We start from the raw sequence: 25,222 nt of genomic DNA on the forward strand, positions 1-25,222 counted from the left end.
AATCCTGGCTAATCATTCTTACTCATAGCAGGTTACTATAAATATGGTGAGGCAAACAAAATGACTGATGAAAATAATTCAAGGTGTGATGTTCTGGAAGAAGTGTCAAAATTGAATTGGCGATCAAGTTTTCATACTACCTTTCTTATTTATTTTACAGTATATGCGCCATGAACGAACCACCTTCTAGCGGAAGTGGACAAGACTTCGATGTATTTAGTGTAATGGACTGGAAGGATGGAATTGGTACCTTGCCTGGAAGTGATCTGAAGGTAATATTTTATCATTTTAAACATCCTTTGTAAAGAGTGATGTAACCATAGGTGCAGAGATGTGCATACAAAAAATGGCAATTTAATGTCATGTAAAGAGAATCTGACTCAAAGGTAGATGCCTCAGCACAGCAGAAGGTGGTCTTGTCTTTATTACCTCTGCCACGTCTTCAGTGGTAATCCTGATGGAGACCTCTACATTACATCAACAATCTTCAAATGCAGATTGGAATTTGCAGCAAAGGAGTTTCCATATCCTCCATATCCTCTCAAGAGATATTTTCGTAGGATTTTGGATAGACTGTCTTGTACTCATATTTTTTCAATTGCTTCTGGTCCTCCAAATCCTCTCAAAACCATGAAGGTCTACATGAGCTGTATCATGATTGAATACAATAACTGAAGCGGTACCAGACCTTCCAACACAACACTAGGGCAAGGCTGTCGACTATGATGTTGAGTGATGATGCTCCTTTGGCCTTGAAGGGTTTATTCTTGAACTTGGAGAGAAAACCAAAGATAGTCTTGCGCCTGGAATGGTTGGCTTACCTTACACGGATTATGAAGGTCCTTAGAGAAGTACTACTTCATATGATGTGTGTCAATCATCCAAAAGGTGCAAAGCAGAAAGGGCTGCTGCCTGAACATGAAACATAGAAACAAGTAAATTTGTGTCCTGTAAATGCAAAACATAACACAGAACAAACAGGCAATCCAATCCTAAGCTTCCCAGCATCCTGAGGAACAGTGGCTCCAAAATGGCAACAGATGTATCCCACAGGCACCAGGAAGCTGCTGAAGGTCTCCTCAGGGGAAGAGGACATTCATCCCCTTCCTCCGAAGAAAGTCTCAGGTCCTGCAATGGGGCGTCTCATGTCTGTACTGGCTATTTTGCTGGCCTCAGATGAGAGAACCTCTGAGAGAACCGACATGGAGGATAGGATCTGACATAGCAGGGCTCCACCAGTCCACCCTCCTCCTGGATTGGTTCCTCCCCAGCCCTACCCTCCCTGAAACTCCCACCCCAAAAGCCTGCACTGCCACTTGGAGCTCTTACTTTCCTCCAGGTGGCGTCTGTCCTGGTGCTCCATTGGTGCTAGCCTGGTGCCAGCACTCCCTACTCTGAAGGTGCCGTAAATGTGCTTTATGGCACTTAACGACACCCAGCTCTGGCACTGGAGCTCAGCACTAGTGCTCAGATTGAGTAGGACTGGGCTCTTAGTAGTGTAGCTACTCTCCTTTCCCTCTCCCCTTTGCCCTCATCAAGTGTTCTTACTATCAAGTGTTATGTTTTTTATATCAAGGTATTTTATACTTTGGCACACACTTTATATTTTTTCTGTTAGAAGATTGTCTATGAGCAAATTGCAGTTCTTTTGGGCATGTTCATTGTCCAGATTTGTTTTAGCACTCTTCGTTGACGATTGCTTCGAAATCGAAAATGTTAGTAATATTTACAGATGAGGGGAAATGTAAAAGAAAAAAAGTGTTTCTACAGACTGGATCTTAGTGTCACCTAGTGTCACTTAGTGTCACTTAGATTGTTGTCACCTAGTATGAGTGTTTGGAACAAGGTTTGGAACTTTTCCATCTAGCAGGCTAAGCACTGTGTTCAAATCGGAAACACTTCAGTGCTATACAATAGCTGTGTGCTCTGCAGAGGGCCAGAGGAGCTGATATCTTCCAGACTGAAGAGCCTGCATGAATGTGAAGTGCCTTCCTTTTTTGAATTGCTCTGATGAGTGCACACAATCTCCATCACCCCGAGACTCGAGTGCTTTCATCAAATTGGACAAGCTGCAATAATTTAAAATTGCTTCCTAGTGGAGTGATGGTATATGGAGTATTTTAAGCTTTTGTGCTTGTCTTCTTGAGTGCTACATTTTCAAAGTAGAATTACAGAGTGTGCCTAGGATATCATCACTGCATCCAAACAGCTTTAGGGAAAGACTGTAGTTCAGTGGAAAATGCTTTGTATGCAGAAAGCCTCAGGTTTTGTCCCTAGCATCTTTAGGCAGGGCAGAGAAAAATCCTGCTTGAAACCTTGGAGAGCAACTGCCCGAGAGTGTTGACAATACTGAGCTGGATGGACACTAAGGGCCCAATCCTATTCAACTTTCCAGCACTGGTGCACATCCTTATAAAGAGGCAAACATATGCAATGTGTGGTACCAAATACATGACTGACAGTTCAATCCTGAGCTGACCATTGTGCCGGGACTGCCATGGCACCGAAACGGCTGCTGCGGCATCCTCCGCACAACAGGGCAGGTGCTGACGGCTTCTTGGGGGAAGGCAACTTTCGTCGCTTTCCCCTGGATAAGGCAAGTAGCCCCTTAATGGGGCTACTGAATTCTGCAGCAACCCTTGGGCTGCCATAGAATCAAGAGCCTCTGTGTTGGGCCTGTGACACTGAGCAGAGTTCCTCTGGTCCCGCCTCCCCCAGGTATGTCTCCTCCCCGCCCTTCCCCTACCCTGGAATGCCTCCTCCCTGCCTCCCCCATGCTCCCACCTACCTTTCTGCCGCCTGGTGGTTTGGGTGGCCACAAAGCAGCGGTGGAGCAGTGGCGGTCCACCGGCACTAGTCCAACATCTGGCCAGCACTGAGCTAGCACCGGCACTGAGAGCTGCAGATGTGCCTTATGGCACATTTGCGACACTCAGCGCCAAAGGAGAACCAGCGGTAAGAACTCAGATTGGGTTCTCATTCTACAAATGCACACATTTAATGTTAACTCATTAAACGTATTTAAAATTAGCTATATGTACCATCCTTTGAAATGTTGGGCATGGCTGTGATTGTAGTTTTCAAACCTTCTGCAACTTTAGAAGAAGAAAAAGTGAAGGCACTGTGTGGAAGTTCATTTTCAAATTTAGTTTTCAGTGGAATGGTATGAGGTGTTCTTGTAACGACCACTAGAGGGTACTGGTGTGCTGTGTTTTGCATATGTTGTTGTTTTTTGTCTATTTTACTACCATTTAATTACAGACTTCCCCCTCCTTTTTAATAACTATTCCCATCCTCTGATCAGTATAAAGTAGGGTTTGGAGTGGAAGCTCTTCTCATTCAGCAAGCTTGGTGGATCTTATCTCTCTCTATAATGTACCTCATCTGCTTCCTCCTACATACCTATGGAGACATAAGCAGATAGCATTGGATCCTCTCCAGGGAAGAAAGGTGGGACAGAAATACAGTGAATAAATAAAATAAATTGAGCAGTTAAGAAAGGAAAAGAATTCAAGAACCTGTACCTGTACCTCATCTTGTTCAGAAGTTAGCAGATTGAGCATACCCCCCATCAGCTATATATTAAAAATATAGCCTCTTTACATATTTATTGCCAGACAAGGATGTAGAACCATAATAAGTCCTCTGCTTTTTCATGAGAAATAACATCTTTTTGGTGTTGTTTCTGTAAGTCATTGAAAAGATTTGACATTATCAGCTTTGTGAACAACCACTTTCTGGATTGCTTATGGCAAGGAAGAATTGCCAGCAGGTGCCAAGGCAGAGATGCTTGTGTAAACGGGAAAAGATTTTGCTCCTTTGTTTGTGGCGGGCAGATAATGAACTGTGGATAACTAGTGAAGGTCTTTGACGCAGACAAGTTAATAAAACTAATAACTTTATAATACTTATTGAGAAGTCTGTAGTCTGATTATTTCCATGGTTTGTTTGAACTGTAAAAAATACGCCACCCTCATTCTAATGTTCCTCATTATGTGATCTGATACATTATTACTGTACTACGCTTTTCTCAGGAATATCCTCCTAAAAAGGTCACGTATATAGGGTTATAGTGTGCGATGATGTACATGGGGCCACATTTACACATAGCAATGAATATCCATATACTTACTTTGGGCCATTATCTCAAAGGTGGAGAGTCCCAGACATCATTCTGTTTCTCCTTTCCGTCAGGGTAAGCCTGAATAAAACTCCTGAAGGGATAAATGTATGCTGGGGACTGCACCTATTCATTTTTTACCCAGCTGTGTCACAGTGACTGTTCTGGATATTGTCAGCTGTCAGTATCAGCTGTCAAATTATTGCAATTTAAACATTGTAGGATCTTCCATTTTCTTAGGAATGAGTTTGTGTAATATTACAGCAGGGAGAGAGAGAGAATGTGTTTATTAAATAAAACTTACAGCTGTTTAGCACAGGTAAAGCAGCACACAACAGTTGTACTGTAGGAATATTATTCTTGGAAAATAAGTGGCATCAACAGAGGACAAAAATAGCATAAGAAGAGCCCTGCTGGATCAGGCCAAAGGCCCATCTAGCCCAACTTCTTGTATCTCACAACGGCCCACCAAATGCTTCAGGGAACATGCAAGACAATAGACACAATCTGCATCCTGGTGCTGTCCCCTGCATCTTGCAATCTGAGGTAGCCTACCTTTAAAACCAGGACCTTGCACATACCTACCATGTGATGAACTTTTCTTCCAGAAATGTGTCCAATCCCCTCTTAAAGGCATCTAGGCAAGATGATATTACTACTTCCTGTAGCAAGGAGTTCCACAGACTAATTACATGCTGGGTAAAGAAATATTTTCTTCTGTCTGGCCTAACTCTCCCAACACTCAACTTTCGTGGATGTCCTCTGGTTCTGGTGTTATGTGAGAGGGAAAAGAGCGTCTCTCTATCTACTCTGTCCATCCCCTGCATTATTTTGTATGTCTCCATCATGTCCCCCCTCAGGTGCCTCTTTTCTAGGCTGAAGAAGCCCAAATGCTGTAACCTTTTTTCATAAGGAAGGTGCCCCAACCCAGTAATCATTTTGATTGCTCTCCTCTGCATCTTTTCCATTTCCATTACATCCTTTTTGAGATGTGGTGACCACAACTGGATGTGGTGACCACAAATGGTAAGGTGGCCTTACCATTGATTTGTATAACAGCATTATAATATTAGCCGTCTTATTGTCAATGCCTTTCCTAATGATCCCAAGCATGGAATTAGCCTTCTTCACTGCTGCCGCACAGTCGGTTGACACTTTCATCAAGCTGTTCACAAGAACCCCAAGATCTCTCTCCTGATCTATCTCAGACAGCTCAGAACCCATTAGCCTCTATGTAATGTTTTGGTTCTTTGCCCCAATGTGCATGACTTTACATTTACTTACATTGAAATGTATCTGCCATTTAGCTGCCCATTCTGCCAGTTTGGAGAGATCCTTCTGGAGCTCTTCACAATCTCTTCTGGTCTTTACCACTTGGAAAAGTTTGGTATCATCTGCAAACTTGGCCTCCTCGCTTCTTAGCTCTGTTTCTAGGTCATTTATAAACAGGTTGAAAAGCACCTGTCCCAGGACAGACCGTTGGGGCACTCTGCTTTTCAGCTCCCGCCATTGCAAAAATTGCCCATTGACAGTCACTCACTGTTTCCTGGTCCTCAACCAGTTCCTAATCCACGAGAGCACCTGCCCTATAATTCCCTGACTGTAATTCCCTCGGCAGCCTTTGGTGAGGGTTTGACCGTGTCAAATGCCTTCTGAAAGTCCAGTTATTTAATATCCACAGGTTCTCCAGCATCCACATTTTATATGTATAAATATGTATAGCATTATTGTGGACTATAATCCTAAACATACTGCCTTAGAAGTAATATTAATTGGCTTTGGTTGGACTCACTTGCAGGTAAATCACTTTGGGTGATTAAGAAGTGAGGCCTTATGTTTGTGGGTTACATTTCACAAAATTATACTGCATTTTCCTTAAAGGGATAAAAGTTAGCATTCTAATTTTTATGTATTTTTAAAATCAGTTTCGGGTGAATGAATTTGGAGCCTTGGAAGTGATTACAGATGAAACAGAAATAGACAGTGTAAAGAAGGCCACAGCTACTACAACCTGGATGGTGCCAACAGCTCAAGAAGGTCAGAACTGTGTTATTGATTGTGTTTGTACATTAGCACACAGTCTCGCAAAGGCCAACTTTTCTAGTTGCTCAGGATACAGAATAATTTCTTGGGAGATTTTAATTTGTACAAGTTAAACTCTATTAAGCAGGATTCAACTGGATCACTACACAATGTCCATTTCAAGAAATTGAACTTGCACAGGAACAGTGCAGTTTTAGGAATTGGTGAATTCTGTTCCTAAGTCAACAGCATCCAAGCCCAAGCTAGGAGACTGTAGGTAAGGAATATTGTTTGTATGGATTGTACAACTGAACTGTGTGGGCAAGTATAGTTAACAATTGGCTATTGTGATTATTGCACTCCACTCTTTTTCATTGTGGTATTTTGAAAACACCACCATTACAGAAGGACCACATAGCCAAGCAAACAGATCATTTTATGGGATGCTTTGCTTCGTTGTCTGGGTCCAACAAGAACAATAGATCCTGCAGGGTCCACCTGCAGGGATCAGGATGTGCCACTCAGGATTGGGCACTCCAGCCCACCTGACTAGGTTGGAGGGTTGGATGAGATGTATGAGTGATTATAAAACATGCAATCAGACAAAGCAATGAGCTCATCAAACCTAGGCCACTTACGTCAGACTCAGAGATGCTAGTGTGGAGTCTGACTTGGCTCCCTCAGAGTGAATCTGTATGTGGTCATATTTTACCTGTCTCACTAGGACTGAAGAGGTGTTGTGGAGTCCTCAGCTGATGCCAAATTGTAAGCAGAGATAGGGACCACTGATATATGCTACAGTCCTAAGCAAACTTAGTTGGGAGTATCTCCCATTGAAATGAATAGAATTTCTGAATACCTGTGCATAGAGTTGTGCTGTAGGTCATGTAAGGGATTTTATTTTGCTTTGAAGTTTGCCTGTGATTGGCATTTACACTTTTGCTAAGATCCTTACTTTGGGCTACTCTATCGCTGAAGACATTTTTGTAAACTTGCTTGTTCCTTTTTTCCTTCCTTGTGTCTTACTCACCACTCCAGCTATTTTTAGTAAACTCTTTTTATGTTTTAACTCTATAGCTGCCTTTTGTTAGTCAAGCTCACTCAGAGCTTTGCCCTGGTCCTCTTGCACTAAAGGCTATAGCATTCTCCACATAAGTGGAAAGGAGACTTTCAAGAATGATTTCTCTCTGTCTGGCTTTGTTCCTGTGGAGCAGCAGACTACCATTTTGACTTGGGAAAGGGGCAGATCTGAGGGAAGGAGGGAGGCATTGACTCTAAGGTTCCCCTCCCCTAGTTACTATGGCTGTAGCCCACCAATGCTTAACTCCACCAGAACAGCCCACCAGGTCAGCTCTTGGAATGATGGTTTAGTTCAATATTTGATGGAAATCAGTTATTTGAAAATGAGCGAAGAGTGCGGTGGAAGCTTTAATTATACTTGTTGTGTGATAGGTGAAACATGATTGCAAACTAATGTGTCAACAGAAGGCCTTTTGGAAAAAATGTCTTCAGAACCAGATTATGATATTCTAAAAACTGTGTCTGTGTTAGATTATGCAATAGTCGCTCTCATATTAGCTTATGTAGCACAGTGCTATGTAATCTTAACTTTTGAAGTTCTGAAGTTTACAAACCAATTAAATAATTGTGAGAAGTGTAGCTCAAGCCTATCCAACCCCCCCCCCCATGAAGCTGTGCCACTGCAGCATGTGCTGCATCCTGTGGGGAGGCAGTCCCAAATGTCTCTTCCGGGTAACGAAGCATTTGTTCACTTGCCCAGGGGCAAGCTTCCACTTCCCTGATGGGTCTACTTGGATCTGTGCCAGTGATTTTGCTGATGTAAGTTCAGTTGTTCCTGGTAGGTAGATCAAGGCTGGGAAGGGGGACAGGATATCAGTGGAGCTGCTGCTGCTGCTGTCTGTGTCCAACCCCTTCCTACCCTTGACACCTCTCCACCCCAATTACTGCCCCATTCTGCCTGGGTGCCTGGCTGCCACTGTTTGTTTGCCTTGGCAGCTAGGCTGCGCTCTGTGGAGCATTGCATTTTGTGACTGATGTAAAACCTGCTGTGCTTCATTGTCTCCCAACAGTGCAGCAGGCCTATAGGATTGGGCTTCTAGACCAGTTAGGCTGATGGTTGAGTGTGCCCTTATAATGAACCTCTAAAGGATTTTTGAAAAGTGTTAGCACAGATGATAATGGGAAAGTCTGCAGCACTTGTTCAAAGCTTCACATGGATACATGAGGAGTGGTTTTTGATGAGTGAAGTTAAACTGTACCCTGCCATTGGTATCAGTGATGCAACTTTTGCTTGACATGCTTCAAAAATGTCTGACGCTCTTCACTTGTATACAGTCCCCCAGGTTGACTGCTCTTTCCACTGTGTAGCTTTTTCAGAAAAGACAGAGGTATCACCAAAAGTAAAGGAAACCATCAAAGTGGAGGGTCTTAATTGCTGTGAAAATTGTTTTCACTCTGCAGCCACAGAGGAGCTTGTTGCTGAAGAGAAATGCTGCAGTGAAAATTGTGCCCATCAGATTAAAAACAAGTAAGAGTTAGCATAATGTGTCCAAGATAATGTATTATCTCATGCAACCACTGCTACGCTGTAAGAAAACATTGATTCAGCATGACTCCCAAAAGGCCACTGTTACCAGTAAATCCGTAACTTGAAGTCTGTGTTGTATTTTTGTTGTCAGACTGAATGTGTTTTTATTGGTTTAAAATTTCTATTCAGCCTTTCCACAAAATGTCTGAGGCGGCTCACAGCAATTATAAACATTTCATAGGACAGTATTCTATAGTAAAAGGAATGCTGAAGCTCTGTTTCATAAAACATAGTGGGTGCTGTCTAGAACTATTGACATCAGTGGGAGTGTTGCCAGTGACTTCAGTAGCTGGTGAGTTTTATTCATTGCCTCTTAAAATCTGCATCCAAGAAATAAAATATTTGGAAACTGAACACTAATATGTGACTTAATAGCATTTGGCAGCTAAATTACATTCTGTTGGTTTCACACTTGGTGTGCTTGGGGCTATAGCCTTATGTCTTTATCTCATGAGCTGATAAAGGACATCTGCAAGAGGGATCTGAAGGCCTTAGGAATGGACCTCAACAAGTGGGAAACCCTGGCCTCTGAGCGGCCCGCTTGGAGGCAGGCTGTGCAGCATGGCCTTTCCCAGTTTGAAGAGACACTTGGCCAACAGTCTGAGGCAAAGAGGCAAAGAAGGAAGGCCCATGGCCAGGGAGACAGACCAGGGACAGACTGCACTTGCTCCTGGTGTGGAAGGGATTGTCACTCCCGGATTGGCCTTTTCAGCCACGCTAGACGCTGTGCCAGAACCACCTTTCAGAGCGCGATACCATAGTCTTTCGAGACTGAAGGTTGCCAATATATACATGAGCTGATAAAAGAACACAATGCACTCACTTTAAATTCTGAAAGCAATAGTCATTGGTCTGTTGAGATAGCATTCTTTTGTCTTCTGCCTAGGATTTGACAGTGGAGTTGGGACTGTGGCCCCTTAAGTTGTATTTTAGGTGCTATTCATTGCCCCTCCCCTCCCAAATCAGTCAGTAGATTTGGAGGCAAGAGTAGAAGGCAGCTGCTATTGGATAATTATTGTTTATTTTTTTAATTAAAAGATTACTAGTTAAATGTAGTTCATTTTATTTGGCTGCTTATGATATCCACTTTTAATTACCGTAATTCAAATTGCACAATGGGCTTTCAGTTTCTTCCAATGTTAATATCAGTAAAAAAAAAAACACAATTAACTTAAAAAATATGTTTTGATTAAAAAAAAAATGACTGGGTTTAAAATGAAATGTGACTTTAATACAAACATGTTTAACCCATTTCTGCCCAGCCCACAGGTGTACATATTTGATCCCTATTGCGTTTATGCAACTTTGGGCAGAAATGGCTTAAAATAGGTGTAACAGGTGGCATCTCTTCTGCTGTTTGGACTTTGCAAACAGAAGCTTATTTTGTAAATGGAAGGATCATTCTACCCACAGAAGGGTCATGCCACTGTAATCTCCTAAAACTGAATCATGTCTGTCTCTTCTGTGGATCAGGCTGCTTTTCTATGTGATCAATCACGGGGAAAATATCTGACATAATAATAATCATTCTCCCTTGCTCTTCCCTGTGCTTTCCTGCCCCAGGTTCTATGTTGATTCCACTAGCAGTGGCTTTTGAGGGGGCTCAGGGAACTGCAGGAAGGAGTAGAGGCTGCAGTAGGGAGTAGAGGGAAGCAAAAATGCCTTATCCTGGCACATTTGAGCAGCTACATTTGAGCAGCTTGTTTCACTAGAGTGGCCTCGCCCTCCATTTTCACTTTGTATGGTACACTGGTTTGCCATGTTTCAGTTTACTATTCCACTTGCATTTCTCAGCATTAATAGTTGCCAGTTCTTTTCTTTATTTATGGTGGTATGGAGTATTTTGAAACAGTTGAAAAGCATTGCTTTTGATGACAGACAAGGAAGGCAAACAGCAGAAAACATGTGAAACCCCTTAAGCAAAGGCTGTCAGCCATTTCCTTTTCAGTTTCTACAGTATTCCATAATTTAGCATTTACTTGTCATTTTTTGTGATACCTTTAGACGTAGACATTTTTGGCTTTCTTTAAATTTTATTCCTCAAAATATTTGCCTTTTCATCTTAAAAAAGAAAAAAAAAATAACACAGTCATTATAATTCCATTTTCGTTTTAGAGTGCAAAAGGAGGACAAAGAAGTATCAGAATTCAATGGTGATGACTGTTCTAAGAGTGCTCAGAAGAGAAAAACCAAATCACCCTTGATGGGAGACTGTGTGAAAGACAGACATGAAAAGGAAGAAGAAATAGTTAGTATGGCCCAGTTGATGGGCTAGTAGTATGCAGTAGTAAAGTTTTGTGTGTGGCGGGGGGGTGGGTGGGCAGAATGGGGGGGTGGGAGTATCAGGGCAGATCAGGGGAGAGGTGGAAGCTTGTCAGAGGAATGGGACCTTTCAAGAGCAACTTGCGCCAGATGCTATCCCTTTTGGAGCCAGATGACACACACTTTTTGGCTACAGAACTGGTGAAGGTCCAAGGACACCCATTGGCAATTGAGTGGCTTACAGAGGGTATGGGAAAACATTTTCTCTTACCTCTCCCAAGCCTCCTGATCTGCCCCCCCCCCACCAAAGCATGCAGTGCAGCCTATTTTGGTGTGGCTGCATGCTACGGAGTATAGGATTGGGCGGAAAAGAAATTTAGCAGATTTGTCTTCTGAGACTATCCTGGTCATTCTCTGAGTAGGCGTCTTTAGCAAACATTCTAGGAACAGTTGTCTTACAGATTATTTGTTTCATACAGCTTTAATGTGAATACAGACAACTTTAAATGTATTAGTATACATGTGACAGAACAGTAGAAATCTGCAGAAATGTTTTTCAAAAGAACCTGACTTCTGCAAAATTAATTAATACTTCAATCTTGTGATACTTCAATCTTGCAATTTAGGAGGCGAAACCTGAAGGAAGGATACTACGGGTCTCCCAGAGAGCCACAAGGAAAAGGAAAAGAGAAATGGCAATTTTAAAACAGAGTAAGTTGATATGTGAGACTGCATCAGTATATGAATTTCATAACGGATTCTTCACACACATTAGATGGCAGCATACCCATGTTCACCACCAAGCATACACTTAGAAGGGTACCAAAAGCAATTCCTGTTTCCTGAAAAATTAACTATACTTGTGTCCTTTGATGATTGTGAGACCCTCCAGAATAAAATGAGATGTGGCATCCCATGGAATGGGATGGCTTCAGCAGAAGCAGAAATGGGGGGGGAGGGGTGTACCTTCTGTGATTCCACTTGTTGAAGGGAACCTTTGGATCCCAACCACATTTTTCATGTTCGCAGTTTGCATTTTTAAGTGCAGTTTCCATGATGGTAATAATGCTTAATATTTATGTACTTTTCTACAGAGTAGTTCACAAAGCTGTTTATACAAAAATCAGATAACCAAATGTCTCCCTGTTCCAAAAGGGCTCACATTCTACAAAGATTCGGAAGAAAGCACCAGCAAACAGCTACTAGAAAAGAAATTGTGCTGGACTAAATGGGGACGCTTATTCTCCCTACTAAATATAAGAAGAGTGCTACTTGAAAAGGCGTCTCTTGCATGCACACCTAAAAATGTAATATTTGATGGGTTCTTATGCTGAAAGGATTGAGTGTTCTCTGTGCCATAAGAACTCCGATCATTCAGCTATATTCCGTATTTCTGATCACTGTTTTGTAGAACCATGCTGGTTATTTTTGAATCCTAATCCATTTATCAGGCTAAATACAGCAAATATTCTGTATTTGTAGTGTAAAAGTCTGACAAGCATCACCCTCCGTGTACTTTCATTTCTCAAAATGTTCAGTTATATTATTTAACCAAATTGCTTCTGTCACACTCTGGCTTTGTTCATACCATTCCATAGAGGGGCTTTAAAGGAGATAGGTAAATGAGATTAGGATAACAGAATAACTTGACTTCTGGCAAGGATTTCTACTTCACCTATGTGAAATGGTTCAAATTGTTTCTTGTTTCCGGGGGGAAAGAATCTGCATTTAAACGCAGAAGAAAGATTTCTGTTGGGGTCCCTTGAGACTAATTTCACATCTAAACCACATGCTGAAAGTTAAGGAAGATTTATAGAAACTGGTAAGAAATAAATCCAAGGAAGTACCTAAGGCAGCATAAAGCTGTTACTGTGGAGCCAGATTGTTAGCAAAGTGAATACATATATTTGAGGAAAACAACAGGATTCTGAGATATTGTTTAACAATGCATGGCTCTCCGCAGTGTGATCTGTGGACAGTAAACATCCATCTTTGTTAGCTATTAATCAACAGTGAGCAAAATATAGCTTCCTTCTTCCCCCTAAAGCAGTAATGCATCAATCACCTGTAAATCTGAGGCATATTTGATGATATAGAACAGGGTTTTCAAACTTGTTTCATACTGTGTGATGATTATCATTCATGGTGTCTGCTAAGGGCCGGAAGTGACATCATTAAGCAGAGAATGGCCAGAAATAAGCACTTTATCCTCATATAGCAGTGGTTCTCAAACGTTTCCGACGCACAGATTGAATACCTCACTCATATAGGAGCTCAGTAGTTGCAGAAGAGAAAAATATGCAAATCTTGATCATATTTTCAAGATATGGGAGAGCCCATTTATCATATGTGCCTCCCTTTCAGCGATGCCACTTCTGCCAAGGCATCACTTCATAGCTTAGGTGCTCTGCAAAGTGACACCTCAGCAGAAGCAGCACTGTTGAAAGGACGGCCTGTGTAGTAACTGGGCTTTCCCAGTGCCTTGGAAGCATCTTCCTCTCTCCCCCCTCTTGGTCTGCCCTTTTTCTGTAGCTTTCCTTGACTTCTGAGGCGTTTTTCTGTCTTTTCCTCCCAGAGCCACAGCAGTAGCACCACTGCTGAAAAGGCAGTGCTGGCAGAGCCCAGTTATTACTTGGGCCAGATAAAGAGCTTTCCTGGGTCATATACAGCCCATGGGCCTTATATTTGACACTTCTAATATAGAAGAAATACGCTATTTTAAGCTGTACCATACCATAACCTATGTAGGAGTCTGTTGCAAATCTATGTGGGTATATATTAAGCTTTTTGTTCCCAATTTCTTTAACTTCTAATTTCAGCTTTAATATCTAAAGGAAAGAAAGCTTGGAGTTGGTCTTCATACTTGGAAGAAAAAAAGGCTATAGCTGCACCTCCAAAGATTTTTAAAGAGGTATGCTGACTTCTGGAATCCAAATAGACAGCCTCTTGGTTATAGTCCAGACTCTATTTTATGTGAATTTGCTTGACAATTGTCTAAAAAGTGTTTATTGTACAAATACTGAAGGCATTTGATGTGGCAGTTCTAGTTTGCTTGCTCATGAAGCTTAAAGAAAGTTCACGTGATTATCTTTAACATGGCAAATGTTGAATTGATTACTATGTACTCAACTGGTCTTGTGTCTAGTTTGTTTTAAACTTTGTCAGATGTTACTTTTATAGGTAATAGTAAGTAAGACCTACTGTGTACGTAACACTGAAGAAACAAAAGAGTCCATGAAAGGGATTTGTGTGTTCTCTGCGCTTGCTTCTGGGTTTCTACAAAGCTAGAACTTAGATATGGCCCCATAGGCACATGTGTGTGTATATATACATACATACACACACACATCTATATGTACACACGATGGGTAAGATATGTACATATGATGGATCTGGAGAGCCTCACTGAACCATGACCAGTGGCCGTGACCAGTAATATCTTCTGGTTGCGTCCAGGAGGTGTTCCGATGCACAGGGAGGCCGTGCATGGCCTCCCCACATCTCAGAAGGTCTCTGTAGGCTTCTGAGAGGCACTTCTGGTTCTTTGTCAAACTGAAAGTGCCTCTCAGAAGTCTCTAAGAGGCCTCTCTGGACCTTATAACACCTCCCAGACATGGCTGGAAGACATTCTGGTCGTGTTGGGAAGGGAGGCCCTTGAGACACTTGATGGGACCTTTGTTAAGTGAAATCCTGCAAATAAGGAGGGTCAGCCTGTATACACACACGCGCACATACATGCAAGCATACGATTGCATTGTAAATATGCAGTACATGAATTAGCCCTCCTTTGTGCTAAAAAACTAGAGCAGATATAGGAGCACGCTGTTGGGAAAGCCCAGAGCAAAACTAGAAGCATACCTCCTGGCTAGCTTATAGCTATAATTATCTGACAATAAATGTTAAAATTACATCAACTACTGTTGCTGTTACACTTTAAAATGATAGTTTATGTAACATTTTTGCTTAAATCATGGAAATAGGCTTTTTATCTCGGGAACTACAAAAAATGCATAATTTGGCAAGAAATTTGAACGGTCTGGATTTCCTATATAATTGGCAGCCCAATCCTAACTTGTGCTGGAATGGGCAGGCCAGGTGGCCTTGTTGCAGCAACCAGAGCTCAATCCCGAATTTCCCATGTAAGATATACCAATGGAAGGGAAACAAAACAGGTTGTGTACAGCAGTGAGCAACTTTTGGGGTCTTGTATTCTTCAAATGACTGGATCAAACCACCTGTAAAATAACAAACATCTATTTAGCAACAGTGTATATCATTAGCAAAGAAAAGCTGAAGTGTTGAGGGAACAGTGACTGTTCCATGTAGTACTGATTTTGATGTTCCCATTAATCAAAACCAGAAGATTATTTTTCATAAGGTATTAACTTCCATGTAGGTTTTCTAAAGAACTATGGACCCAGCAGTTCCCTTGGTGCCATACCTGACTGACTTTTACTATGATCTGTATCTTTTCAGTAGGAGAATAGCTAAATCCATGTTCTCTTGACGTCTTTGTGTGTGTGCGTGTATGTACGAACACTATCTTTGAAGTGCTTATATTGAAATAACAAAACTTGATGTTTTCCTTCCAGTATCAGTCCTTCCCATACAACAAAAATGGATTCAAAGTTGGAATGAAACTAGAAGGCGTAGATCCTGAGCACCAGTCAATGTATTGTGTTCTTACAGTGGCTGAGGTGAGCAACAGGACAGTAAGAAAAGAAGCTTGATGTTTCCAAGTAGAGAGGACGAGCAGAGTCAAACTGTTGGGGGGAAAAAATCAAACAATTATTAGATTGCCCCAATCTGTAATAGTATGCAGCTGCACCAATGGAGTTTGCGCTGCATGCTATGGTGCGGGTGGGGATGATTAGACAGTCTGTAGGTGGTAAGTAAAAATATTTTTACTTATCTTCTGATAGACTGACTAATTGTGTATGGCCCGAACGGCCCCTCCTGACCGAGCAATTAAGTCAGATAGAGGTTAAAAGAGAAGATGTTTCAGACCTCATTGATAAATTAAAGATCAATAAATCACCCGGCCCGGATGGCATCCACCCAAGAGTTATTAAGGAATTGAAGAATGAAGTTGCAGATCTCTTGACTAAGGTATGCAACTTGTCCCTCAAAACGGCCACGGTACCAGAAGATTGGAGGATAGCAAATGTCACGCCTATTTTTAAAAAGGGAAAGAGGGGGGACCCGGGAAACTATAGGCAGGTCAGCCTAACATCTATACCGGGTAAGATGGTGGAATGCCTCATCAAAGATAGAATCTCAAAACACATAGACGAACAGGCCTTGCTGAGGGAGAATCAGCATGGCTTCTGTAAGGGTAAGTCTTGCCTCACAAACCTTTTAGAATTCTTTGAAAAGGTCAACAGGCATGTGGATGCGGGAGAACCCGTGGACATTATATATCTGGACTTTCAGAAGGTGTTCGACACGGTCCCTCACCAAAGGCTACTGAAAAAACTCCACAGTCAGGGAATTAGAGGACAGGTCCTCTCATGGATTGAGACCTGGTTGAAGACCAGAAAACAAAGAGTGGGTGTCAATGGGCAATTTTCACAATGGAGAGAAGTGAAAAGTGGTGTGCCCCAAGGGTCTGTCCTGGGACCGGTGCTTTTCAACCTCTTCATAAATGACCTGGAGACAGGGGTGAGCAGTGAGGTGGCAAAGTTTGCAGACGACACCAAACTTTTCCAAGTGGTGAAGACTAGACGTGATTGTGAGGAGCTCCAGAAGGATCTCTCCAGACTAGCAGAATGGGCAGCAAAATGGCAGATGCGCTTCAATGTCAGTAAGTGTAAGGTCATGCACATTGAGGCAAAAAGTCAAAACTTCACATAAAGGCTAATGGGTTCTAAGCTGTCTGTGACAGATCAGGAGAGAGATCTTGGGGTGGTGGTGGACAGGTTGATGAAAGTGTCGACCCAATGTGCGGCGGCAGTGAAGAAGGCCAATTCTATGCTTGGGATCATTAGAAAAGGTACTGAGAACAAAACAGCTAATATTATAATGCCATCGTACAAAGCGATGGTTAGGCTACACCTGTAATATTGTGTCCAGTTCTGGTCGCTGTATCTCAAAAAAGACATAGTGGAAATGGAAAAGGTGCAAAAGAGAGTGACTAAAATGATTACTGGGCTGGGGCACCTTCCTTATGAGGAAAGGCTACGGCATTTGGGCCTCTTCAGTCTAAGGCGCCTGAGGGGGGACATGATTGAGACATACAAAATTATGCACGGGAAGGAAAGAGTGCTCTTTACACTCTCACATAACACCAGAACCAGGGGACATCCATTAAAATTGAGTGTTGGGAGAGTTAGAACAGACAAAAGAAAATATTTCTTTACTCAGCATGTGGTTGGTCTGTGGAACTCCTTGCCACAGGATGTGGTGATGGCCTGGACGCCTTTAAAAGGGGATTGGACAAGTTTCTGGAGGAAGAATCCATTACAGGTTACAAGCCATGATGTGTATGTACAACCTCCTGATTTTAGAAATGGGCTATGTCAGAATGCCAGATGCAAGGGGGGCACCAAAATGAGATCTCTTGTTATCTGGTGCGCTCCCTGGGGCATTTGGTGGGCCACTGTGAGATACAGGAAGCTAGACTAGATGGGCCTATGGCCTGATCCAGTGGGGCTGTTCTTATGTTCTTATATTACGTTCCTTGAATCTGTGCCATCCATTTTGCTGGCGCGAGTCTAGGACTATATATTAGATGGTTGTTACATCTGAAGAGTAATATGAAGCTCTTCATTTATTCCATGCATAAACCCAATCAGTCCTGATGCACATGTGGATTTATGTTTATGCATTACTGGATAATGATTTTGATGTCTCCTCCCCCCCCCCCATTTTATTTGACATATCTCTCAGCTTCTGATCACTCTCAGTTAATTCTTCAATTATCTAGAACAGGGGTGTCAAACATAAGACCCTGGGGCCGGATGCGGCCCTGGAAAGCTTTTTATTTAGCCCTCAGATTATCAGCTGCTGAGATGTTAATGCTGAAATGGCAGCCCACCTGAAAATTGGGCTTTCCCAAATCCTGAAATATGATCAAGATTTGTGTACTCTCTCTTCTGCCATTTGCAGTTAATGAATTTCTATATGAGAACAAGGTCTGATTTCTGGCCATTAGCTGCTTAATGATGTCACTTTCTGCTTAATGACATCACATCTGGCCCTCAGCAGGAGCCCTGAATGCTAACTTTGGCCCTCTGTATGAAACGTTTTGACACCCCTGATCTAGAACAGGGGTGTCCAGACTTTTTGGCAGGAGGACCACATCATCTTTCTGACACTGTGTTGGGGGCCAGGGAAAAAAGAATTAATTTACATTTCAAATTTGAATAAATTTACATAAATGACTATATTAGAGATGGAACTTATATGAATGAATGAAGGTCTTGCAATAGCTCAAGCTTGCACAAAGCAAGGCCAGCTTTTCCTTTGCTGCTGCTGCTACATCACAGATGTAAAACAGCAAGCAGTGGAGGGAGCCCTCGTCCCACAGCTCACGAGAGGTCGAACAGTTGCCCTTATGCTTAGAGCAGTTGCATTGGGCCAGCTTGGACTCCAGCAAGTCTCCTGAGGGCCAGAAGCTCATTGGAGACTGGGTGCTCCCTGAGTGCTGGATTGAGAGTCCTTGAGGGCCGCAAGTGGCCCCAGGGCCAGGGTTTGGGCACCTCTGATCTAGAACATTAAGTTCATTGAGAATATTTAATTTTAGTTGCTTCTTTGCCACAGTAAAAAATTGAAGTTTTGGCTTTTATTCAGTAACCCTTTTATTCTGTTGTACCTTTGTTCTTGCTTTACTTTTAGGTTTGTGGCTACAGAATCAGACTTCACTTTGATGAATACTCAGATTATTATGATTTTTGGGTGAATGCCGATTCTTTTGATATTCACCCAGTTGGTTGGTGTGAGAAAACGGGACACAAGCTTCATCCACCAAGAGGTACTGTGTTATATGTTAAAGATTTATGGACTGATTGGCACTTTCTTTGGCTTCAATACTATACACACTTTCCTGGGATTAAGTTCTACTGAGTTCAGGAGGGACTTATTTCTGAGCAGACATGCAGAAATAATAATAATAATAAATAATAAACTTTATTTTTATCCCACCCTTCTCCCCAAAGGGACCCAGGGCGGCAGAAGATTGCACTATTTGTCTTTGTTCATGTGAAGTTAACAAAGTGTCGCTCTTATTCTTTGATAAATATGGAGCACACAAATAGAATACATATTGAAAAGATTTCTAGTGGTGGAAAAGAGTATGTTTTATTCATGTGTCATTATATATAGAAAATGATTGCAGTTTGAAACATTTGGCACTCCAGTATCCAAAGCTTTCTACTTTTATAAGGAAGTAAATTCTGCTGTGACATGACATGTGTATAGTAGGGAGAACTGCTTCACTACCATTGGGAAATCTATATGTGGTTTTTTGTGTGGGATTTTTTTTTTGCACATCTGTCTTTTTTTCTGTCATCCGAATTGGCCATGGATGGCAGTTTTTTTTGCCTACCCCAGACTGGTGGAGGATGGACAGTGTGTTCAGTAGGTTTCATGTTTTAAAAATTATCACTTGTGTTTAATAAAGTGACGCAAGTTAAACCCAAGCTGCAGTCTGGTGTCTTCATTGGGGGTGCAAAAGTAAATAGAATGCCAAAAGCAAGGGAGTGGCAAAAGGATGCATGTCTTGTGTGTACCTTGAGGGATCTGGTGGGCTTCTGTGAGATATAGGAAGCTGGACTAGATAAGCCCTGATTCAGCAGGGCACTTCTTCTGCTCTTAAGTTTTTATGTCTGCCTGTCTTAACGCAGGGTACATTTCCTACTACAATATGTTGCTTTTAAGTTTTGACGTATGTCACACTTCTCTAAAGTGTTAGTGGCTGTGCATTTAAACATGTGTAATACGTGCACGCAGGGGAAGACTAATTCATGTGCTAGGATCCTGTATAGTGGCACAGTTCAGTGGTTCAGCAGGGAAGGAAGAGGGAGGTGATGGTGAAGGTGCAATAAAGCAAAGTTTATAGTAGGGATAATTAACAATAATAAGGAATGGGGAATAGAAGGTAACATTAGCTGAGGGAGGGAAGCAGGACAAGAGAGCTGGAGCGGCTTTCTCAGAGAGAAGGGGTGTATTGTGAGAAGGCCCACAAGATTGTTTATTCAGCTTATGCTGGTGCAGCAGCTTCAGTTGTGCTCAAGGAGAGAAGTAAGAAGAAAGGCTGGAAAGGGAGAGGATGGGGGTTACTGATTCTGGCTGCTGGCTTATCATGATGGTCCTTGGATTGCAGCTGAAAAGGGGGGTAGCTTTACACAGCACCAGTGCATCAAGAACAGACCGACAGCAAGCCAGGCTGAAGGCAAGGAACAGAGACACAAGAGTCTAGTGATCCAGTTTTTTAAATATATCTTTCATGCATAGAATCCTATGGAATCTTGGGTTGAGCTGATCAAAGGACCTTTCTTTGGAATGTGATGGCTCTTGATGGCTTTTCTCTGGTCCCTGATAGGTGCTGCCTTTGTTTTACATCTGGCTGAGGATGTGTTAGCTACCTCAGGAGGTCCCTTGATCTGTTAACATAACAAACTTTAGATATAGGCTGATGGGTTCTGAGCTGTCTGTGACAGATCAGGAGAGAGATCTTGGGGTGGTGGTGGACAGGTCGATGAAAGTATCGACCCAATGTGCGGCGGCAGTGAAGAAGGCCAATTCTATGCTTAGGATCATTAGGAAGGGTATTGAGAACAAAACGGCTAGTATTATAATGCCGTTGTACAAATCTATGGTAAGGCAACACCTGGAGTATTGTGTCCAGTTCTGGTCGCCTCATCTCAAAAAAGACATAGTGGAAATGGAAAAGGTGCAAAAGAGAGCGACTAAGATGATTACGGGGCTGGGGCACTTTCCTTATGAGGAAAGGCTACGGCGTTTGGGCCTCTTCAGCCTAGAAAAGAGACGCCTGAGGGGGGACATGATTGAGACATACAAAATTATGCAGGGGATGGACAGAGTGGATAGGGAGATGCTCTTTACACTCTCACATAATACCAGAACCAGGGGACATCCACTAAAATTAAATGTTGGGCGGGTTAGGACAGACAAAAGAAAATATTTCTTTACTCAGTGTGTGGTCGGTCTGTGGAACTCCTTGCCACAGGATGTGCTGCTGGCGTCTAGCCTAGACGCCTTTAAAAGGGGATTGGACAAGTTTCTGGAGGAAAAATCCATTATGGGGTACAAGCCATGATGTGTATGCGCAACCTCCTGATTTTAGAAATGGTTTATGTCAGAATGCCAGATGCAAGGGAGGGCACCAGGATGAGGTCTCTTGTTATCTGGTGTGCTCCCTGGGGCATTTGGTGGGCCGCTGTGAGATACAGGAAGCTGGACTAGATGGGCCTATGGCCTGATCCAGTGGGGCTGTTCTTATGTTCTTATGTAACATACCTCTTTAAGTTTAGTCATGGAGCTGGTGAGGACACCCGTGGTTGGAGATCCTTCTTTTGTTTTGCTATCCACTTGTTTTGGGCAAGTCAGGAAGCTCCTACGAGGTGGCTTTTGTCCCAGGATAACATTTGCCTGTGAATTTTGGAACTAGCAAACCTCCCTCTGAGTTAACCTGATAGAGAGGGGGTTAGTAGGTGATTGCTTCTTATCAGAAGTGTGACCTTCTTCTTGGTCTGTGAATCTGAGGCTTCTTGCCATCAGTCTTGTTAATAATCATATTACTGGCCCAGCTGTGCTTTTCTAGTAGGCACCTGGCATACGTGTGTTCATATGTGTTCCCTGCATGCATTGAAACAAAAAGAAAATAAAAGACTGACCAGACAACAAAAGTCATAACATCTCTTCACTCTCTGTGCAGTGCAGAACTTTGAATAGATTGCAGTGTTTGCTTCTTGAAAAGTTTGTAAATCTCAGGATTTTGTAAGAGCTCCGCAGAATTCATGAGTATGTGACCTCTAAATATTATCTAGGTTCTTACCTGGAAAATGGTTAGCTCTGGAACTTGAAGAACAGCAGTTTTAGTTTTCTTACCCTGTTGTGTGCTTTCAAGAGAAGCAACAGGAACGGCTATTTCTGCTTGCAGACTTAACATGGTGCTTACAGGTATACCCAGAAGCCGAAAGATTTAGGGGGGGAAAGTTGCATGTTTTCAATGCTCAGATAGTGAAAATGAGTTACAGCTCTAATGGAGAAACTGCAACTCATATAACTGCTCCTCACGTTCCATGTATATTTTACTTTCCTTGTTCTCTTTTATCGTCTTCTTCAGGATATAAAGAAGATGAATTTAATTGGCCCTCCTATTTGAAGAAATGTAAAGCTCAAGCTGCTCCTAAATCCTTGTTTGAAAACCAGAACGCAGTAAGGTTTCTTTGATTATCCCTTTGTCTTCGCTGACAGTAACTTTTGCATAATATGCTGATACTCTTAACTTGTTGAAAATACAGTATCTTTAAACAGGATTATATTTCTGAACTTCTTTAATTCTAAAACAAGGATCAGAGCTAAAGGCTAAATAAAGGTTAGTTGGGGAAACTATTTCTACTTTTCCACTGCTTCTGAGCTGCTGGCACGTCCGTTAATCCTTGCCTGTTTGCCCAGAGTACGCCATGACGTGAGTACTTTGTGCTGCTGGAACTCATGTTCCAGTGGTGCAGCATGCTTTACAAAGGTCACAAAAAGTGACACACTATTTTTGCTCTGTATGCGTTTAATATCATTGCTTGGCAGAATAGGTCGGACTATGAACCGTAAGATGGGCGTGTCTCAGTAAAGTGGCACTGCAAGGCACAGTGACACTCTCCACAGGCTGTGCACAACACAGCTAGGACAGACCTTGGAAAGCACAGGTGGTAACTTTACCATTCGTTTGTACCTGATGTGTAGCATGGGTTTTCTTTTTACAGGTTGGCCCCGTATCTGTGGATCCCGTATCTGCAGTTTCAGTTATCTGTGGATCTGCCCTGCCCATGCACCAGTTAACATTATTTAAATGCTTACTGAGCAAAAATGCTCTTGCTTTACAGGATTGCTATAAGCATACAAGCTTATAGGCATGTGTAGGCTGATTCTTGGCAGCCTGAATGCTTGAAAAGACTAGATTGAGATTAACAGGAAGCGGTTAACTTTCTGGGAGAGGATGAACCTAGGTGGCACAATGCATGCCAGGATCTGTTTTTCCACTAAGGGGTCTGCACTGGTGTGTGAAGCCCCTTCTTCAGTAGTTGAGCATCATCACCCAACTTCCAGGTTGCTGAGCTCCATGTTATGCAAACCTAAGCCTAGAGCTGCGCAGCTTACAGGAACACTGGCTGGTATTCTATCCCACTTTCTTGGTCCAGACCCATCTCTCAAAGCTCCTCACACTTATGCCATCTATACATTGTAGATAGTCAATGAGATATATGGTTTATTATTAATTGCATTCTTTTTGTTTCTGTTTTAAGAAATATTGCCAGCAATGCATAATGTACTTAAATAAAGTAACTCCATACTGATAATTAGTAACTCCATACTAATTTTAAATTTGTCTTTGATCAGACAGTGATTCCATCAGGGTTTCGAGTGGGGATGAAACTTGAAGCTGTAGATAGAAAGAATCCAGCATTCATATGCGTTGCTACGGTTACTGACATGGTGGACAATCGGTTCCTGGTTCACTTTGACAACTGGGATGAGAGCTATGACTATTGGTATGTGTCTTTTGAAAAAGTTCTTTTTTTAATTGAATTATGATTAAATTGAAATTTTGGAAATATTTAGTTTCCCCCCCCCCTTTCTGTGATTGCCATTGACTGTGAGCCCCACATTTAATCAGAATGTCACTAGATTTGTGAGTGAGTGGCTGATATATGCATTTTTTTCTCTACAGAAATTTGAAATTTCTAAGTGTTGTAAATGTCTGTGATAGCTTCTGCCACCTGTTGTTCATCCCACATCATATTAGTTGGGAAAAAAATCTGACTACTGTGAGCTACTCCAACAGCCCCGAAAATACTTGTAGAAGATCAAGGATATGATACTTGATTATTTTCCTTAAAATCCCCACATTGTGCCTGAAATTCTGTTCCTTTGTACTGATGCCTGATACCCCCTTACCTATTTTTAGATGAACTTTCTCTGACCCAGGATGGTTATAAATGAGTGGAAATACCAGGGCTTGGTTGGTTTTTTACCAGGGCTTGGTTACCAGGGCTTGGTTGGCAGGGCCCTGTTGGTCCTGCTGGACCTCTCGGCGGCTTTCGATACCATCGACCATGGTATCCTTCTGGGCCGATTGGCCGAGTTGGGAGTTGGAGGCACTGTTTTGCGGTGGTTCCGCTCCTACTTGGAAGGTCGGTCCCAGATGGTGGTGCTGGGGGATGCCTGTTCGACACCCTGGCCATTGAGGTGCGGGGTGCCGCAGGGCTCAATTCTGTCCCCCATGCTATTTAATATCTACATGAAACCGCTGGGAGAGGTCATCCGGGGGTTTGGAGTGGGGTGTCATCAATATGCTGATGACACCCAGCTTTATCTCTCCTTTCCTCCAGACTCCAGGGTGGCGGTTGAGGGCCTGGAGCGCTGTCTGGAAGCAGTGAGGATCTGGATGGGGGCTAACAAGCTGAAATTAAATCCGGATAAGACAGAGGCTCTCCTGGTTCGGAAATCCTCGATGCAGGTGCTGGATTATCAGCTTGCTCTGAATGGGGTTGCACTCCCTCTGAAGGAGCAGGTCCGCAGCTTGGGGGTCCACCTGGACTTGCAGCTGCTCCTGGATTCCCAGGTGGCGGCTGTGGCTAGGGGGGCCTTTGCTCAGCTTCGGCTGGTGCGCCAGCTGCGTCCGTACTTGGATCGTGCAGACCTGGCCACGGTGATCCATGCTACGGTGACATCGAGGTTAGATTATTGTAACGCGCTTTATGTGGGGCTGCCCCTGAAGACGGTTCGGAAACTGCAATTAGTGCAGAATGCGGCGGCCCGTGTGGTCACTGGAGCTAGGCGGTTTGACTCTGTCAGCCCGCTTCTCCGGGGGCTACATTGGCTGCCCATTCGTTTCCGGGCCCAATTCAAGGTGCTGGTTTTGACCTTTAAAGCCCTATACTGCTCTGGGCCAGGTTATCTTAGAGATCGCCTACTCCCATACAATCCGGCTCATCCTCTCAGGTCATCAGAGAAGGCCTTTTTACAAG

General features: G+C 42.8%; 1 protein-coding gene across 1 annotated transcript in view; it reads left to right on the top strand.

Annotated features, from left to right (window-relative positions):
- The first annotated feature begins 170 nt into the window (after positions 1 to 170).
- L3MBTL3 (L3MBTL histone methyl-lysine binding protein 3) overlaps positions 171 to 25,222 on the top strand; it is a 67,168-nt gene continuing 42,116 nt past the window's right edge. Inside the window, exons 1-10 of the mRNA XM_066611200.1 lie at positions 171 to 272; positions 6,046 to 6,157; positions 8,498 to 8,690; positions 10,866 to 10,998; positions 11,639 to 11,723; positions 13,832 to 13,923; positions 15,605 to 15,709; positions 18,849 to 18,984; positions 22,321 to 22,412; positions 23,592 to 23,743. Coding sequence (XP_066467297.1) covers positions 171 to 272; positions 6,046 to 6,157; positions 8,498 to 8,690; positions 10,866 to 10,998; positions 11,639 to 11,723; positions 13,832 to 13,923; positions 15,605 to 15,709; positions 18,849 to 18,984; positions 22,321 to 22,412; positions 23,592 to 23,743 — 1,202 coding nt within the window. The remainder of the gene's footprint in view (positions 273 to 6,045; positions 6,158 to 8,497; positions 8,691 to 10,865; positions 10,999 to 11,638; positions 11,724 to 13,831; positions 13,924 to 15,604; positions 15,710 to 18,848; positions 18,985 to 22,320; positions 22,413 to 23,591; positions 23,744 to 25,222) is intronic.

This window comes from Tiliqua scincoides, chromosome 1, assembly GCF_035046505.1.
Source record: "Tiliqua scincoides isolate rTilSci1 chromosome 1, rTilSci1.hap2, whole genome shotgun sequence".
Lineage (NCBI taxonomy): Eukaryota > Metazoa > Chordata > Lepidosauria > Squamata > Scincidae > Tiliqua > Tiliqua scincoides.